This window comes from Desmodus rotundus, chromosome 10, assembly GCF_022682495.2.
Source record: "Desmodus rotundus isolate HL8 chromosome 10, HLdesRot8A.1, whole genome shotgun sequence".
Lineage (NCBI taxonomy): Eukaryota > Metazoa > Chordata > Mammalia > Chiroptera > Phyllostomidae > Desmodus > Desmodus rotundus.
In genome coordinates this window covers 2,417,841-2,438,048 of record NC_071396.1, presented here as the reverse complement: position 1 = coordinate 2,438,048, position 20,208 = coordinate 2,417,841, and the positions used below count along the sequence as shown (strand labels likewise).

General features: G+C 42.8%; 1 protein-coding gene across 5 annotated transcripts in view; it reads right to left on the bottom strand.

Annotated features, from left to right (window-relative positions):
• DENND1B (DENN domain containing 1B) overlaps nucleotides 1-20,208 on the bottom strand; it is a 139,181-nt gene that overhangs the window by 97,891 nt on the left and 21,082 nt on the right. For 4 of the 5 annotated variants that reach the window (XM_053913258.2, XM_053913260.2, XM_053913259.2 and 1 more), the window contains exon 3: nucleotides 7,385-7,428. The exons of the other annotated variant lie outside the window; for it this stretch is intronic. In XM_053913258.2, coding sequence (XP_053769233.1) covers nucleotides 7,385-7,428 — 44 coding nt within the window. The remainder of the gene's footprint in view (nucleotides 1-7,384; nucleotides 7,429-20,208) is intronic. 5 annotated transcript variants of the gene reach the window in all.

Genomic DNA, 20,208 nt, shown 5'->3' with positions numbered 1-20,208 from the left:
CAGATGTCTAGCTCCCCTGCCTCTGTCCTTCCTTTGTGGGCTGCTCCGTGCCTCCCCCTCCACTGGTGTTCTCCAGGGTCTGGCCTCAGCCTCAGCCCCCAAAGGGGAAGCTCATCTCACAGCTGCACACAGGGACAAAAGTCTGGCTTTCAGCCTGGTGCGAGGTTCGGAACCCTGTCCAGCTACCTCTTCCTGTGTGGAGCCACTTCTCACCCTCTCCAGAATGCCAGAGGCTTCCTGCTGCCCAGAAGGCATCCCTACCAGGACCCCGGCACGTGCAAAACTGAAAACACCCAACCCCTCCAACGGTGATCCTCCACCCAAACATCTCAGTTTTGTGCGCCGTGCTGTCTCTTTCCCAACCTCTTCTGAACTTCGGAATCAGGCCAGGACCTCACTGCACACACGCACGCCAGGAACAATGACCCGGGTCACAGTGTACATGCACCGTGTCCGCATCCCACACGTGACCACCAGAGACTGTCACCTCTGGGCAAACAGGCCGAGGGTGAAGATGCACGTCACCGCTCCGTGGGTTCACCAAGAGCAGGTGCACTGTTACCACTTGTCTAGAAAAATGCACGTGAATAAACGTGTGACCACGGAACTGAGGAACTAAGTTATAAAAGCAACAGAAATGATTCACATTTCAAAGACACGATTCGCCATCACAATTAGTTAAAACACTCAATATAAAACACACACGAAGTTAATTTTTAAATTACGCCTATTTAAAGGTTAAAAATTAATCAAGCCGCACACGCTACCTGAAATATTGCTATGGTATATCATACCTAACGTTACGGCTTTAAGGCTGAAAAAGTCTCGCATATGCCAAGCCTGTTCAAATGCACATATTTTATCCCACTGAAAACGGACACCGGTCTAATAAATAATGCTGTTAATCTGGCCTCCTTGGGCTCTCCCTTAACACACCAATGCGCTCCCGCTCCCCAAACGCAGCAGCTGGAGATGAAAGGGAAGATTTCCCATGGTCACTTTCACGTCTATTCCATCATCTTTTCATCGGTTTTCCTGGCCTTCCTTTGAGCCCCGTCCTTTTACAAGGGGCCTCTTTTCAGATCAATCCATATTTCCATAATCCACACTGCTGCTTCCTCCTCTCCTCCCCAGGGTGGACTAGCCCCACATCCAGGACGGTGGCTCACAACTGCCATTAAGCTGGCAACAATCGCAACGTGACAAAAGAACCGGTGGGGATGAGGCTCGCCTGCACCATATGCTGATCAAGTTCAGCATTCTCAGCTCGTAGAGAATACTCTTTCAACTTCAAAACCGCCATAGTGCGGTGCCTTCCTAGCTGCACATTCTCCCAACTGCATTTCCAGCTCTAGTTTTAAGCACTAGTAAACAACCCGGCAACATGACTTTAAAGGAGCTGGTCCACTAATAACGCTCTGAAAGGGGGAGAAATGGGAGAAACCAAAGTAAAAGGTAAGATGGCAATTTATGGGTCGTCACCGATTCTGGTAACCCACAAGCCTCACTCAACGCCTATTCCAAGGAAGAAATTCCCTTGAAAGGCACTTTTTAAAGCAGAACACAGTTATAATAATCAAAATTATTTCAAAGTAACATATTTTGTGTGACTTAATATGGATGTTATGCCAATTGTTTAAAGATTACGATTTTATCATCTAGCAACATCTGAAAATCTTTTTCTTGTTTCCATCCTTTGTTTCATAGTTAACTAATTTTAACTTCTTTTTAAACTAAAAATTAAAAATATTTTGAAATGTAACATTGTGAACAGGCAGAGATACTTTAATGCCCCAATGTTCTATTTAATACTTTTTCTCTTGACTTGCAAAAAATTGCTTCTCATTCATAAGCCTGTCTGTCACCTTGAAAAATTATTTTTCATCTTTTTTCTCTCCAAGATTTAGAACCCTTTATAGGAGTAAATCCCGAATGTACTCATCAAATGTTTACGGCTCAATAAAAATAAATTTTCGTGAAACTACCTTTATCTCTTTAAGTCTGTACCATCTATTATTATTGTTTCTATAGGTTACTGAGTAATGTCAGACCTTTCCAGATTGATGGGAATCATCTGCATAGCTACAATGTCACTGCCATAAAAATAAATACAATCTCACCTCGAAGAGCCATTAAAGGAAAACCAGTTCACCCTTCACCAAAAAAAAAATAAGGTCAATTTTTTAGGGGCTTTCAAATTTTATTCTCTAAAATGTATGTGAAAATATTCTTTTCAAGAGGAGTTTGCTAGACTGTGTGGTTCTGCCTCCCAATAAAATTTTTTAAAAAGCTAAATTTCTAAAATATCACTTTTTTCAAATATCCCTGTTTACAATAAAATTTCTAAATTTTCAAGTAGCAAATGTAAGGCAGAAGGCAGATGAAATAAGAATGTAATCACGCTTTGCCTTGAGCTTCCTAACACTGTATCTACAAAGGAAACAAACCTTGTCTACATACAGAAGGGTGGATAGAGAGAAAAATATAATTATAATGATAGTCATCATGATTATAACGATATCATCAATTTAATCTTAAGCACTTTCCACACGCTTGCAATTACAATGTTTTATTCTGATTCTTCACTTGTAGACACAAAAATGTACAACAAAGACACCACTTGAGTGTCTGAGAGAAATCGATAAGAAATAATAGTATTTTAGAGCTATCAGGACAGATCGCTGATAAAATACTTGATATGAAACAGAGTACGCAGTCATGATGCTCATCACTCTTATACTATCATTTCTCCAAATTTTATTTCCCTAAAAATTAAAAATCAACTTGTCTTAAAAATATATTTTTATATAATGTATATTCTCATGGGGTAGTGAAAGAAAAATTAACCACCACACCTTGGAAATTGGTTCAAGAAATTGAATTATTTTCATTTGGAAAAACAATAGTTGGTATTGGATACAATTAAATTATTTTTTTCTGTGTGTGGTGGGATCAACTGGTAGTTAAAAATGACAGAATCAAGTCCAAACAAGCAAAACAAAAAACAAAAAAAAACCCCACTTTTTAAAAACACATATCCATAACTTGTTTAAACATTTATTTTGAAAGTATTAAGATTTAATAAATTATTTTCAAATAATTTATATCTTCTTTACGATTGATACAAGAAGAAAAATTTTAAATGTCCAACTGTCAATTGACCTCAATTTCGAATCATGAAAGACTTGATACATTCTGACCACATCCCTTTAAAATCATTAAAAGAAAATATATTTGCATCAGTCCAGTTTAAAAAATATATCCTTCATTTTACCAAGGTGTAACTGGAAAAACTGATGACCCAACCAAGGCCTTGCTTCAGGTGGCATATCTGGGAACGGTTCTTGTCTCACCAGCCACGCCAAGGCACTCTGAAGGCAGGGAAACGAGCTCTTCTGAAGGAAACTAGGAGGACTCCCAGGGACCCTGCCTGAGGCCCCACCCACAGACTCCAGCCTCACTCACAGGTGCTCGAGGAGGCCCCGACCTCGCAGCCTGGGGACCCCAGCCAAGTTTGGGAGGGAAGGGGAGAATCTACAAAATTTGAGGCAAAGCCTGGGAAAGGTAGTGTCTCGGGCTTGGTTTCCTAGCTTTAGGATAAAAAACAACGGGGGCTTTCTAAAAGTCCAATCTGAGATTCCTCATGAAAAGGTCCAGAGAGACGTTATTTTGTGGACATACTAATTGCTCTGCATGGCACGGCTCTAGAAACAGGTTATAGGATGAATTAACTCTATTTCTGCAGCTATGTAAACAAGCAGGTCAAAGCTAATGGGATGTGTCTTATTTTCGTTACCTAGAATCTTCCTTTGGTATTATTATGGTTGCGAGAGCAGGAGGAAGACTATAAGGAAGACTGGGAAAGATGGAAGTGGACCCACAGAGGACCAAAGAGGGCTGATTGTCTCCAGTGGGAAAAGGCCATGGTCCAGCACAGTCTTCTGAGGGCTCTGTGCCTTTCAGCGCCTGGAAGCTGCAGCATGACTCCCAGCTGTAGACCAATGGTAGCGAAGCAAAAGTGCCCGTCCCAGACTTGTCAGTCTGCGGGAGGGGCAGCGGGTTCCTCCTCCCTCACCCCCCCCTGTGGAGAAGCCACGCTTCCTTCTACTGGCACGTCCGTCACAGCGTTCTGATGCACCTACAGTGTCTTGGGACTGCGAACTCCCCTTTGGACAGGCTGTACTGGTATCCTCATCAGTTAATGAGTTAAAAAATAAAAACTTCAACAAAAATAAAATCTTATGCATATTTGTATTAGAGTCAGAATTTTATCCTCTTTTAAAATGATTCCTCAACACCAGTCCCAGACACTGTCAGTCTAGCGAGGTAAACAGAAAGTACAGGGACGGTAGGTCTAGTCAATGCCGTCATGTGGGAAACATAAAATGCAGGGGGAACTCCCAGGGGGCCCATTCAGTCCAGACCTGGGACATAAAAAAGGCTTCTTGGAGGAAATGACCTTTAGGCCAAGACAGAAAGACAGGCGGAGGCGCGGGCACACAGGAGATTAGCATTTCAGACGGAGAGACTGTACGTTCAAAGAGAGAATGTAAATGAATGGTATATAATGGACCGAATGTGCACTATGAAACACAGGCCACATTTTAATAGAGAAGAAAGGCAGACAGAGAAATAGGAGGCTAAAGGTGTAAACAAAGGACTCGAAACGAGGGACTTGATCCTGCGGAGAAGGTTGAGCTTTACGCTGACGGCGTCCACGGGGAGTCTTGAGTTCGAGTAGGTCTCTCTTTGGACCCCGGGCTCCGGAGTCACGGCCTCTGGCTCGGACCGATGCTCTGCTCCTTCCTAGCTGTGTGACTTCGGCCACGCAAAGTCGGCGCTCTGCGGTTCTGTACAGTGGAGATTCGGGGGGTCCCTGCACTCGCGGGCTCCTGGGCAGGTTAGAGGGGCTTCTGCGGGCATGTGGAGGGCTGCCAGCATGTCAGGAGGAACCAACAACGGCGGTGACTGCGGCAGGAGCAGCAGTCTCTCCGAGAGGCCCTTCCGTGGCCTTCTCGACCATTGTGGCTGAGCGGTGGGGAGTAACTTACACAGAGACAAAACCAGAGGACACTGATGTCATCTCTTTGGATTAAGTAACACACAGCTTTCAAAGGATAAAGACTGAGGAAAAACTACCATGTTAATGTTTGAAGCACTCATGTAAGTGAGTGGGATGTAGATTAACACTGTGGGCAGAAACGACGGAGGACATAGCTCCGCCGTTAATGGCTCCTGCCTCCGAGATGGACAAACCTGCCTTCCCAGGCAGGGCTCTCGGGCAGTTCCGGGGATGATACCATCCGTGCTAGGAGGACCTGAACATGACTCGAATTGTGCACACAGTGCTCCGCCCATGGTAAGAGCTAGAGAGACAGGCCTGTAAGAATTATTACCACCGAGGCAGTCTCGGTCCCGTGAACAGGCTGGCTGGGGAGAAGCAGACAGTTTCACTTTGGGGAGCGGGAAGACGAGCTTCCCGAAGAGTGAGAAACAGAGAGAGGGTGCGGTGTCATCTGCCACACTCAGAAGAGGCACCAAGAAGCACAGGGCAAGAGCGTTCTTCAAGGCCCTTGGCCAGATTCCCACACAAAGTTTGGCTTCTTCGGACATAAAGGCAGGTCGTTGGACACAGTGGAATCTAAAGCTTCTTTCAGCTCTAACCTTCAAAAGGTCAGTGAGAACAGCTACGAACTGGAATCCAGGGTTATGAGGGTTCCTCACCATTACATGGCTAATTGCTTTAGTATTTTATTGAGTATGTGAGGGCGTATTAACGTTCCACTGAGCTCACAAATATGGAAAACAAAGCAGCGATTCAGCCCTGACTAAAAAATTCCTGCCACCAGTTTATCAGTCACACAGAGGAGCAGCAGAGTTGGTCTCCCCGAGAAATCCGCTGCGGGTGGACTCAGCAAGCACACTGTCCCCCTTATGTGAACCAAGGCAAGGAAGCTTCGGGCCCCGAGGGACTCTCGGGCGCTGGCAGAGCTGGAATGCACACACCCACACACACAGACCTGGACGGGAGGTTTGCTCTCAGGCCAGTGGGCAAGAGAGGATTCAGACGACCAAGAGGAGATCAGTATTTAGAAATGGTAAAATGAGTCAGTAGGGCTTTGACCTAACTCCGCACGACTTGGGGACCAGCCCCATTACGCTTCCTATGTCCAAACCATGTCTTCCCTGCAGGGATTTCCTTTACATGCTTGAGATCTTTGTAAACCTATTCTTTCTCTAAAGGGCTAGAGATTACGAGTGCACACCATCTTCTCACGTGAAACAACAGTCCTGCCTTGCACTACACCCACCTGCACTCAAGGTGCCCAGCACCTGCATTCTCGGTGCAATTTCCTGGTCGTACATGCAGGTTTCCCACGAAGAAAATTACTCTTCCACCATTCTCGGGCATGTGTTTGTATAATGGTTTCTGAATGAACTGCTTTAAACAAAGCCTTTTATCAGCTTTCATTTTTGTGAACTATGACAAGTAGGAACATTATATCTGTGAATTTAACTTATGGTTAAGTTTGTAGTTTTATAATGTTATGCTTTTAACAGTGACAAGGATTGTTTTAACCCATTTGTTTGCAGACAACTAAAAGGAACCTGCTCACCATTTTCCATAAAAAGTGCTAATTTCATATTAAAATTAAATTTGTATTTTAACCATATATCATGTAACTCACTTCAAAATGACAAATCTAACATAAATTTTTAAATCTATAACATAAAATTTTACGTTATTTTGACATGATGTGTACAAATACCAAGTCAAAATAATTAATCAGTTTGGCCATACTAAACACTGAAGGAATTGTATAAAACTATAATTTAAAATACAACGGAATAAATTCATTCTGGAGTCTCTCATTTTCTTTTAAGAAAATAAGGCTATAGATGAGAATTCTTTTAAAATAAGAAAATGCTGTCAGTTCAGTTCACAGAGGTCAAGGACTCAGCTGTCGCTGAAACGGGAGAGAGCCGACCGCTTGTTCACCGCCCTTCCTGCCTACTTCTAGGGAGAGAGAAACAACCGCAAGGCATTCCGCAACGCATGGCACGGCACAGTCGGTGCTTGCTGGCGGGAAAAACCTTAAATGCCCCAAATATATATCCTAGTGACAGGTTTTCAAGAGTGTAAGACGATGATAAAACCAAATATTCAGCCCCTACTAGCTGCATTCTAATGGCTTCTTCATCACCCAGGCACTGGGAGACGGTAGAGGATTTCCCATGCACATTCTCACACGTGGCTTTTCTTCTCTGAGTCGATCAAGAGAAAATACTTAGAGCAACTGATGGGTAGCAGCAGCGGCAGTAACAGAGCGGTAACCATAACACTCCAGTTTTCAAAGCTTTTTAAAAAGTATGTAATTCCAACCTGGTCTCCAAAGTCCTCTGGGAATTTCCACAAAACCACCGGATCTGTAAATAATTGATACATGGCATTAAACAGAGGCAAAAACCAAAAAAAAACCTTTTACAGAAACAGTCGTTAATATACCCTTAAAATTGTCAAACCTACTTTTTAAATAATTTTTAAGTTTTTCTTTAAATATTTACAGTAGATGAGAATCAAAACTAAATAGTTTTCTCTTTTAAGATTTAATGACCTTTGGAATAAGAAGAAATTAAATAACAGTAAGATTATTAAAAATCATTATTTCACTGAGCAACAGTTTTTTCTGTATACTTAAATTTTTAAGATTATGAAATATAAATTTTCCAATTTAACTGCATTAATATATTGGTTATAATTTGAAAAATAAAACATAAATGTGGTAAATATGTAATTAAATATATTATAGCCCTCAAAGGACCAAATACATGACCTTAAATTTCCATTTAAAACCCTAACATTGTAATAACATTTGCTTTGTATCAAAGTTCATATTTGAAATCCCACATTTGCAATTCTATAAAGCATTTTTTCAAATAACAGATAAGTTGGTAGGTATAAGGCAACAAGCTTACTTAAAATATAATTGATATTTTCAGGGCATTTCAGAGAAATTTTTGTAAAAATTATGTCTAGTTACTCATATACGAAAACCAATGTTTTATATATATTCCCACTGGGTTTTCATTTTCTTTATTTTTCACAACACCTCTCTTCTACTTTAGTATAATAAAAGAAGTCCTATTAATTAGCATTATAAATATTTTGCACAAATACTTATTTTTTTAATTCTGTCAAAAATAACCTTGTGAGCACTATAAATGTGCTTTAAAAGGCCAGTGTACAGTGGATAATATAACTTCTGAAAGGGCCTTTGAAAGCCCAAGACAATATAAGCAACAAGCTCAAGCAATATGACAGCATTTGAAATCTACTCCGAGGGAAAGGACTCAGTGGATCGAAGACATCACTCTATGTACCTGGGCCCTGGAAAAACATACCTCTGGGACATTATTACCACAATTCCATACTGCTCCTTAAAAATATATTCCAAGGGTGCATCACTTCAAGTCTTTAATTCTGGAACTCAATAAGTACTAATCAACATTTTTCCCCTCCCCCTAATCAACATTTTTACCATGAGCTGGCTACTCCTATCTTATTACTGAAGTTCAAAAAAAAAGTTTTTCAAATATTTTAGCGACTGAAAAAAATGTTTTTCAAATATTTTAGCAACTGGGAAAAAAAGCAGTATATCTAGAACACAGAGTAGGAGAGGGAATGTCAAGGAATAAAGCTGGAGAGGCAGAGGCCAGACTAGAGAGCCTGAAATGCACCTGAGGCATCATGGGTAAAAACGATCAAGCAGATGGCCACACCAACCAAATGAGAAAAGTCAACCAGAAATGCGCACAAATGCAGCCAGAGTGTGTGTTGTGAAAGTCAGGGGAAGACAGTGTGTCTAAAAAATTCTCAAACACACGTGGCAAAACATTAAGCAAGGCTCTGGCCAAAATAGGCAACTGCGTGTAAAGCATAGAAGTAGAGGGCAGACTGAAGAAGATTAAGGAGTGACTGGGACAAAAGAGAGGCGGAGTGTGTGCAGACAACTTATTAAGAAAAGCCTGCACAGCCAAGAGCATAATGGTGGAAGGAGAGAGAGAAAGCTAGATGGGTGTATTCTTTCTTCCTCATAGACAGCTGCAGCCTGGAACATGTTTCAACGACAATGAAAATCGCCAGGCCAGCAGAGCTGGACAAGAAGGGGCAGCCCATCCCCAAGGAGCCGTTCGGAGTTGGGACCTGATCGAGATGAGCCTCGGGCAGAAGCTAGAGAGTGGTTTCCATTGTTCCAGCACACAGAAAAAAGGAGAGAAGCTATGAACCCAAGGTTTCAGAGTTAGTGGTGCAAAGGCAAATGTTTTGAGTAAAAATTGCTAATTATTTTCTGCATAGTAGGAGCAAGGCTCTCTGCTAAGAGGGGTTCTTGGAGGCTTAAGAAAGGAGGAGATGACTGTTGCAGGCACTGCTGAGTGCTCAATCAGGTGGATCTCCAGCCCAGGGTTTAATGGCCATAATGTGGTATTTTCCCTTCATCCTCCTGGGTGCAAGAACACGTTGGTAGGTTTAGTCAGGGCTTGAGGTTTCTGTCAGTCAAGTGTGACGGAAAGAGAATTTAAACAGAAAAGTGGTTATAGATATGATATGCTGATCTGAAGCTGGTGAAAAGGGAAGTGGGTTTTTCCCCCTGTTAAACCCATTAGTACTAAGTGTTACACTGAATCATGCTAACGCATTTTAAAACTATGTTTTCAGTAGAAAATCTACTGCATATATCTGAAGACTGCAGGACTGAGAAATAAGGCAAGATAAAGAAATGGGGCATCTGCAATTATGAAATTAGGCAGCTCAAGTTCTGGTCTTGTCTGTGAATAACAATACTTTCTGTCTGTGATCAGAGGTGGGTATTGAAAAGGATGCTACCAACTTCCCTCCTCTCCCTCCCCCCACCCTTCCTTCCCTCCCTCCATGAAGTTCAGGAAGAGGGGGGTCTCATCTGTTTACCCAAGTTTACTGTGTAGTCATAAATACCATTTTCTACACAGGCTATTACGGGGAAAAGATTGAAGAGCAAGGAATTAGATAAATGCACTTAAAATTATATTTTTTTCCAGCTTCATTGAGATACAATGCCATATAACACTGTGTAAGTTTAAAATGTGCAATGTGATGATTTCATAAATGTATATATTGTAAAATGTTTACCACATTAAGGTTAGCTAACATTCCCTTTACCCCACATAATTAGTAATGTGTCATTTTTGTTTTGTTGTTATAGTGAGAATATTAAGGCCCTACTTTCACAGAAATGTGTGAAAATACACTTGATACCGTGACCATGCTGTACGTTGGGTTCCTGGGACTTAATTGTCTTGTGACTGAAAACGGGCGCCCTCTGACCGACATCTCTCCATTTCCCTCCACCTCTCGGCCCCCCGCAGCCACCAGGGGTTTCTCTGAGGTCAGTGTTTCTGATGCCTCATGGATGAGACCACACACTAGTTGTCTTTTTCTGTCCGACTTATTTCACTCGGAATAATGTCCTCACGGCCCATCCATGTTGTTGCAAATGGCAAGATATCCTTTTCTGGGGCTGAAATATTTTATATATATGTTATATATATGATCACATTGTCTTTCTTTATCCATTAGGGACACTTAGGTTGTTTCCACACCTGGACCATACACTTGACTCTACCAGTGTGCTGTTTCTTTTCGCAGTCAGAACCCTTCATTTCAGCTTGAAAAAATCATTTCGACATGTCCTGTCGGGACCATGCAGTGGTGACGAACAACCTCAGCCTCCATTGGCCTGGCCGAGTCCCTATGTCGCCATTATTTCTGAAGGACGACCTTACTGGGTCAAGTATTCTCAGTTGGCGGTCTCTCTCTCTCGGTGCTTCGCGTATACAATCCCTTTCTCTCCTGGCCTGCGAGGTCTCTTCTGGGAAATCTGCTGGCAGTCTTGGCATGACCGATTTTTTTTTTCTTGGTGCTTTTAAAATTCTCTGTCTTTAATTTTTTTTAAGATTTTTTAAAAATTTGTTTTTAGGGAGAGGGGAAGGGAGGAAGAAAGAGAGGGAGAGAAACATTAATGTGTGATTGCCTCTTGAGCACCCCCTACTGGGGACCTGGCCCACAACCCAGGCATGTGCCCTGACTGGGAATCGAACCAGTGACCTTTTAGTTCGCAGATCGGCGCTCAATCCACTGAGCCACACCAGCCAGGGCTCTGTCTTTAATTTTAGATAGTTTTATTATAATGGGTCTCAAAGAAGGTCATTTTGGATTGAAATTTTCAGGTTACCTATTAACTCCATTGAACTGGATGTCCAAATCTCTTCCTGGGTTTAGAAAGCTCTTAGAAATTACTTCTTTAAATAAGGTTTCAACCCCTTCCTCCCTCCCTTCTCCTTCTGTGACTCCAGTGTTATAGAGAATGTTTGTCCTAATGGTGTGTCGTAAGACCCGTAGGCTTTCCTCATTCCTTGTCATGCTTTTCTTCACTATTTTCAAGTGATCTGTCTCCCAGCTCCCAGGTTCGTTCTTCCGCATGGTCTACTACTGAAGCTCTCTACTGAGTTCTTCAGCTCAACCACTGCATTCTATAGCTCCCACATTCCCATCTGGTTCGTTTTTGTTTTCTATCTCTCTGTTGCTCCTCTCATTTTGTTCTTATACTGTTTCCCTAATACATTAAATTGCTTACCCACGCCCTCTTGTAGTGCCCTCTTGTAATCATTAGAACGATTACCTTGAACTTCTTCCCTCCCAGGCATTTCCGGGATCTCCCTTTCTTTGGGGCCAGTCGCTGGAGGTCGCCTGCACTCAGTTCATAGAGTCATGTGCGCCCCTGATTCTTCATGAGCCAGGTGGCCTTGATTAGGTGTCTGCACACATGAACAAGCAGTCATTTCTTCCAGACTTTACAGACTGACCTCCGTAAGGGAAGACTCCCCCTGCAGGCGGGGCAACACGAGTGGGAAGGCACCAGGGTCGGGGCAGTGGGGCGGGCGTGTCAGCTCATGTCACTGGGGTCCACAGCATCTACAACCGTGTGGTCCTTTGCAAGTGCTGCAGGGGATCCCCTGAGGCTGCAAGGGCAGAGGGGGTCTTCAGCAGCACCTTTGGGTGCAAGAGCGTAAGACCAGGGCAAGCAGCAGCAGTGACGGTGTCAGCAGTGCCCTCTCAGCTGCCACTGCCATGTCATCTGCCAGTCTCTGGGCGGAGTGACCCTGAATCAGAACCTTTGTGTGGTGCCCCAAAGGGTTGGGGAGGCTGGTCACTCACCCCAATACTCTTTCCCTGAAGGGGGAACTCCTGCTAGTTCCCTCGTGGCACTGAGTGACGCTGGCTTGGGAGTTAGGAAGGGGCATGCCAAATGAAGCCAGTCTTCCTCCTCCGGTTCCTCCATGCTGGCAAAGTTTCGTAAGTGGGCTCCAGTGCTCTCCCAGGGCGCTTTCATTCACGGGTATCTTTTTAACTGTTGATCTTCATGGGGGATGGAGGCTGGGGTCTCCTACGCTGCCATCTTGCTGATATCGTATGCACAGAACCACAATTTTGCTATATTTGCCAGAATAGTTTGCAAACGTGTGAGTTACTGTAGTTCTATATCCAGTCTGACTGAAAGAGAAGTATTTAGGGAAAAACTCATTCCCTCATTGAGGGCCACAGAGGGCCTAGGTGAAGCCAGAGCCCCGAAGCCCAGCCCCCGGCCACTTTCCCTGGGCACACAGCCCACCAACCCAGACTGACTGCACCGGTGAAAGATGCCACTCATTCCAACCAGGTAACACTCTCGCCACTGATCCACCCAAAGATGCCGTCAGAGATGGTGTAACATCACCACCTTCATGACGACTAGCAGCTGTGAAAGCAAAAATAAATTCATTGCTGAAAATGTTACATTCAGATTCCATGTAATTTAATAAAACAGAGTCAGGTGTTTGTACAAATTATTTTAAAGTCAACCTGCAGATAATAATACAGAATTTTAGCATCTTCTTAAAGGCCTACTTCGGCAGTTCTCAAACTTCAGCTTGTGACAAAATTGCCTCGAGAGCCTGTTCAATCACAGACCTCTGGGTCCCCCCTGCAGGCCTTCTGAGTCAAGAGGTCAAAGGTGGGTCTGAGAAACTGCTTCTTCTTGACAAGTTCCCAAGTGTCACTGACGCTAGTGTCCTAAGGGCCACACTTGGGAGCTAGTAGGAGAGACTGAGTGTCTCACAATGGTGACCACCACGTGTCACGTGTTAAAGAACTTCGTATTGGGTAATTAAAAACATACTCTTTAAACTATGACAATGAATAATTCAGAATTGTCTTTATTACATACTTATAGAGCTAAAGGTTTATATATCTTCAGAAGGCTAGGAAGACACGTCATCCAGGAGAGTCACAGTGGGGGGACCTCTAGCAAGAAAAATGTCACCAAAATGTTTTAAAAGCCATTTCTGTGCTAATCATTAGTAAGTATTACTACTGTAATCCTAGATCTACTTTTTTGTGCCTTGCTACAATACTTTTTTCACAGAATTTAAGCAATTACTTCCGGTTTGAACAACAGAAAGATGACTGTGAATATAAAAAATAAGTTTTCTCTTTTTTCTCTCCTTTGGAATGAGAAAAGAAAAGGTTCACTGTGTATAGATAGAGTTACAGGGATTTTGAATGAGAAAGGACCTTAAAGATTCTCCACCCACCCCCCTCCACCCGTACTCAGGAGGTTACATTGAAGCCCACACCTGGAGCGGCTAACTCCTGAAGCCAGGACTAGACTCGCGGGCACGCTTGTCCCTAACAGGCTCGCTGTCTGAAATGCACTGCCGCCCAGGAAGCACGCTGCACACGAGCCCCGCACGCCGCCCTCTGCCTTGCTGAGCTCTGATCTTATTGTTTGTTGACTGCACAGGAGCTCCAGGCATATTCACGAGTAGAGAAGTCTTCCTTGTTACCCACAGGAAGGTATTTTCAGCTAGCCAAATATTCAAATGTTTGTAAATACTGCCCTAAACCCTGTACCCAGACCTGCTCTCAGCAATCCTTAGGAATTTTTTGGTGAGGAAACCTACACAAGGCTATTAATTGCTCATAGGTTCAAATCAATGCTCTCCCACTCTGGACCTAAAATAATTGTTATTGGTGTTTGACTTACATAGACAAGAACCTTAAGGGAATGAAATCATTATTTTAAGATGTTTTATTTTATAGCCAGGTGCAAAAAAAATGGCAGAGGTCGTGCTTCCACTTGTTGCTGTATATAATGTACACATTTAGAATAAAAAGCAAGGCAATCTGGGAAGTTTGTCAGTTTGTTTCACCTCTTAGAAATGTGTACAAGCAGGGGAGGGGGATAATGGTGGAAAGAAGGGGAAGGGACTGGATAAAGAACATGTACTAATGACCCACAGACATGGACAATAGTGTGGGGATCGACCGTGGGAGCAGGGGGTGGGCTGGGGGAAGGGGGGCAAAGGAGGAAAGTGGGGACAACTGTAACAGAACAACAATAAAAAATGATAAACAATGTGTACAGGCAGCGGTGAAAAAGTATCCAACAGAATGATCCCACTGTGACTTTCTTCCCTGGGGGAATCATTTGGACGACCAAACAACTCCAGCTGTAAAACTGTTTTGGTGTTTTTGAAACTCAAACCACAGAAGCAATTCAATGGATAAGTCTAGCCTTTCTAAATGACTCCTCCCAGAATTATCTAAAATTAACATCCCAACTCAAAACAAGGAAGCTCTTTTTGCTCAGATGTAAGTGAATTCTAGCCAAGGTAATGAAAAGGGAACTTCAAAGAACTTGAAAATATAAATGGTAGCAGGTTAGAGATATCACTTTGCTGCTTCCACTCCTTTTAAACAAGACCTATTATAATAAAATGAAAACCTTCATCAATCACCTGATAGAGTAATTCCAAACATATAGAGTGATCCCAAACTTAACCAAACAGGGCTAATGGGTGAGAATTGAATAGAAAACACCTTGACAAAGAAAGCAATTTCTTTTCTTCGCACTCCTCTGAAGCTGTGGGTGATCATGGCAATCGAACCATCAACACGGAGGGGCCATCTGTCCCAAGGGCCCTTCATGAGCTTTTTTTTTTTTTTTTAATCAACAAGGAAAAAAAAAAAGGGGGAAGCAATGCCATACCACAGATGTTCAGTCTTGATTAATCTATGACAAGAAACTTACAACTGAGAATCAATGTTTTGACGTTTTTCAGATACCAATCATTAAAAGCCGACAAAAAAAGTCTACACGAGCACACAGGGAGGAAAAAGTTCACGGGCTGCTTACAGAAAGACGGTTTTTTATATGAAATCTGAAATTCCTTTTGGTCCACGGAGCCGCTCATCATATCCTAAAGCAACAGCTTTCATTACGGTTCCCTTCCAAAGGAGACCAACCAAGAGGCCACGCTTTAAGTTAGTCTCCAACTAGCGTTTGGCACTGTTGTTTGTACATATTGTCTCCGAGGACAGGACTGAACACAGCAGTGTTTACAGTCACAGTATGCGTTACACCTAGCTCTTTGATCTAAACACATTTGAAGAAATACGGCATTAACCTGAAACCTCAGAAATGTAAGATGATGAGCCTCATAAAAGTTTCACTTTATTTATAAAATTTAAAGTGATTTTCGTTTTGCACTAAGAAACGACTGCGAGCTGGAGAATGAGCTGGGCCAAGGCTTGTCCTGTCTGACGTGTACATGGATGCGCAGGACACTCCACCCTGTCACTCTTGGACATGACGGTCTCAACTGTTTGGAAATAAGCCAAAGCTGATGAATAAACCGTACTAACTATAAAAATGACTCAAACCTACCAAAATGAAAATAGGTATGAGTTACATGAAGAATAACTCCTAGAGCCCTGGCTGGTGTGGCTCAGTGGACTGAGCATGAGCCTGCAAACCAAAGGGTCCCTGGTTCAATTCCCAGTCAGGGCACATGCCTGGGTTGCAGGCCAGGTTCCCAGTGGGGGGGGGCGCGTGAGAGGCAACCACACATTGATGTTTCTCTCCCTTTCTCTCTCCCACCCTTCCTCTCTCTCTAAAAATAAATAAATATAACCTTAAAAAAGAAGAATAACTACTAGAACATCTAAAAACTAATTTTAAAATAAAAAATACACCTAAAAGCAAAATATTAAAGAACCATATTAAACGATGCATCTTGTTTTGTTCAGAATGCTTCCAAGTTACAATAAAATTAAATGTAGAAGAAATGTAGTTTAAAGCTCAAATAAACTCACTGAGAGACTTGCTGTAACTGAGGTATCCTTGTTCCTGCAGAGCCTTGGAAGGGACTCTCTGATGCCAGAGGGAGGACACCCTCCGGCACATGAGTGACAGAGGCAAGTGCGTCTGCCCTGGAGAAGGGGACACACGCAGCCCAGGTCTTCTCAAGCCTGCGTTCGCCATTCAAAATGACCATGTAGAACCCATCAGCCATCACAAACAAGCAACAGAACTGGAACCCCTCCCCTCAAAGGCTGAAGATATTAAAAGTATCAAAAACAGTATTTATAATAAGGATGTTTAAAATGGTTAGAGAATAAAGGACTCAAAACATAAACAATAAGATTCATTTTAAAGGCAAATTGTGAAAATAACTAGAACTTCAAGAAATAAATATATAATCTATGAAATTCAAAGCTCAGTAGATGAATAAATAGTAGATTATATACAACTGAAGAGAGAGAGAGTGAACTGAATCAGACAGAAAAGAAATTAGACAAAATCAGGCACAGGGAGACACAAAAAAGAGAAATATAAAGGGAGGTTAAGAAAACTGGAGATTAGAATGATAACATACATAAGTCTATTTACAGTTCTAAAAGATTAGGCCTAAGAGAGTAAGATGTATAAAACAAGGGCAGACTGGAGATACCATTAGAAGAAATAATAATTAAATTTTCCAAAAGCAGTGAAAAACATGAATCTTCAGAATTAGAAATTATACTCAAGCAAGATCTCAACAAAGACACGTCTAGATGCATTATAATGAAATTATACCATCCAAAAAGACATAGATATCTTTAAAAAGCATCATAGAGGAAAATAAATAAATATATAATCACAGGAGGGTAGATATATCCCTTTGACAACAGACTTCTCAATAGCAGCAATGGATTCTAGAAGACAGTGGAATAATATACTTGAAACTTTAGAAAAAAGTATGTTTGCCTTTTGAGAACTGTATACACAGGAAAGTGGGCAACATAAAGAAATTTTTGGAAAGACAAAACTTGAGAGATTTACCAAAAGAGACTCTGGCTAAAGAAACCTATAGATTATAGAATCAGAAAAAAAAGTTTTCCCCCAAAGAAAAATGTGAAATACACAAAAATGGTACATTTCACATACCCAGAGACAGGCGTACATGCAACAATATTTATTGAAGCATTGTTTGAAACTGACAAAGCCCTCGAAATAATCTCGATACCCATTAGTATGGACATGGCAACAACATTATTATTATTATTATATGAAATACTATACAGCCTTGAAAAAGAATAAAGCCTTGCAACAATTATATTCGTTCATAAGAAAAAATTCTGAAACACCGTGCTAAATAAAAACAAGCAGGCAAGACGAGGGCAGAGCCTTGTAAACCATACAAAGGAGCTTAGCCTGCACTCTGGAAGGGCAGCCACAGGGGATTCCGAGCAGGAAGGGGACATGCCCCGGCATATCGTAACGGTCCCTTGGCGGCTGTGTTGAGTAAACCGAACCATGACAAGATAATGAAGCCAGTGGTAAAGCTACTGCAATTATTCAAATAACATACAAAATGAACATCCTGGAAAAAGAACTTAGATCTTATCTATTACTGGGATTCAGACAATATAGGGACAATATGTGGCTAAATGCAAGGGAAGGAAGCAGACGAAGTAACACTTAGGAGATGACCCACCTTCCTGAGTCGGAATGGAATAGGATCGAAACTCTCCGGACAGGAGGGGGAAGACACAGTGTGCGTGCACCCTGCCCCCTGGCTCTGGGCGGCATGGGGCAGTCAGGGCAGGGAAGGCCAGAGTTTTATAAAAACCAAGTGAGCTCGAATTCTGTGGACTCCTTTGACCCCGACAGTGGGAAGCACTTCCTCACCCACCTCCTTACCTCACGTAGTATCTCTGTGAGGGGTCCAGAGCAATGGGAAAAGAACGACGACTCGACAAAGGAGACAGACCTGGAAGGCGCTCAGACCGGCGACACCGGAGTCTAAACAGCAATGTGATGTCAGGTCCACCTGACGCTACGGAGTCTAAGGACTTCTGGGCAATGCCTTTAAAGTGGCCACGGTAAAAATGAAGAAGTTTGAAAAGCTTGTTCATAAAACAGTCCAATGGTGAGCGAAACGGCCATCACCCAGACATGACACTTCAGTTCTCAGCCCCGAGAGACAAAGGTTTAGGTCCTTCCTGATGGACTGTGAAAGACGCAGAGATGTGAACAGACGTTTCATTCTGTTTCCGACTGAATGACGCTGTTTCCTGTCTACAGTCTTCGATCACGGCGTCCAGGACTGCCTTGAACTAACGTAATGAGGACCTACGGCTGACCTCTGAGGTCCGTGTTATGAGTGGCAAACAGAACAGGGACATTGACAAGAAACATTTCCTGGAAGGGGCAGAAAGCTATTAGTCTGAACTGGCTCGCACGTGATTAAGTCTTAGACTAATTTTCACCCATGTTCCTTAAAACATGCAGTCACCGAGCTACTGGGGATGCATTTAAAAAGACTCAGCTGTGCATTTGGAAGAGAAACTAGGGATCGAGGGGTGGGGCCCGCTGGGCTGGCTTCCAAACAGACTGCAGGAGCAAACACAGTTTCACGTCGCCGCCTGGCACTGACATGACAGATGAAGGGGGATGGGGCTGTTCACTGGAGGGGGAGACAACCGCACGGTGGGTCACAGGCTAGAGGGGTCTCGAGACTCCTGTGTTCTCTCCCTGGATGTCACATTCCTCCAGGCTCCGCTGAAACGGGCCTGCCTCTTCATACTCTGCATATGCCCACAGGGACTGCCCCAAATCTCCTGGCTTCTCTCCTAAAGTGTCCAGTCAATGGTAGAAAGTTCTTCCCAACGTCCAGCTAAATCTCTCATAAGAGCATTTAAGTGTTTTCTCTCTTGTAGTAAAGCTGGGGGAAAATGGAGAACCCCCACAGATAATTTAAAAAAAAAAAAAAAAAGAACCTCAAAAACTGTTACTGAAACTCTTGCCTATTCATCACAAATTATTTCCTCCATGGAAATGTAGTGGTTCTCACGCCCGTCCGGTCATCAGAATCACCTGAGGAGCATCCACAGCAACAACCGGAGGAGGGCGGCCCCCTGGCCACGCGAGATGTCTGAGAGTTTTTTAAGCTCCTGGGCTGATTCTGATGTACAGCTTGGGCTGGGAATCACTGCCTCACTCTTTCAGAGCAGAAATGTTTTCCTCCAGCCTTTTCAAACTTTCAGCCTTTTTCAAGTTTGAAATATTGTTTCAAATACTGGGCTCAAAATTAGAATATACCCTATAATGCCACAGATAAAACATGGGCTTTCTTCTGAGTACATTGCATGAATTTGCTTATTTTAATCTGCTAATTTTGATAAGCAGCTGGGCTACACTAACATAAGTCTGACTAATTCTGATTGGAAGGTAAAGTAATGAATCAAATATCGGTGCCAAATGATGTTTCAAGGTGGCATAAAGCTAAAAAATAAATTTTTTATTAAAAATCTGAGAAAAACATCAAGTTCTATTTCTCCATTACACAAACACATTCCCTCTTTATACACAGAAAGGGGACGATGGCATTTCAAGGACCAGTGCGACGGGAGATACACAGGTAACGTAAAGGAGGAGAGCCCGCAGCAGACGACGGGAAAAGCAGGGACATGCGGTAAAAGAGGGACCCCACGCCCCTTCCCAGACGGGGGCCATTCCTCAGCCCTCACTCAGCGGCAGCCCCGCGGACTGTGCACCCGGCGCTGACAGATACTCTTGGTTTTTCAGGAGAAGCCAGAACTTCCATGGAAAAAAAAATATGTAATATTTAAAGTGGAAAAAAATAATAGAGCATTTCATAAATACTGTGTGAGTCCAATAAGGTGTGACAGGGGCCAGTATTTTTTAACCTCTGTATTACGGTATAAGAATTTCTATCAGAAAAGGAAAAATTCTTTAAAGCTGCTCACGTGTTTGAAGTAACCCAACACCTGCAAGTTTCGTATCC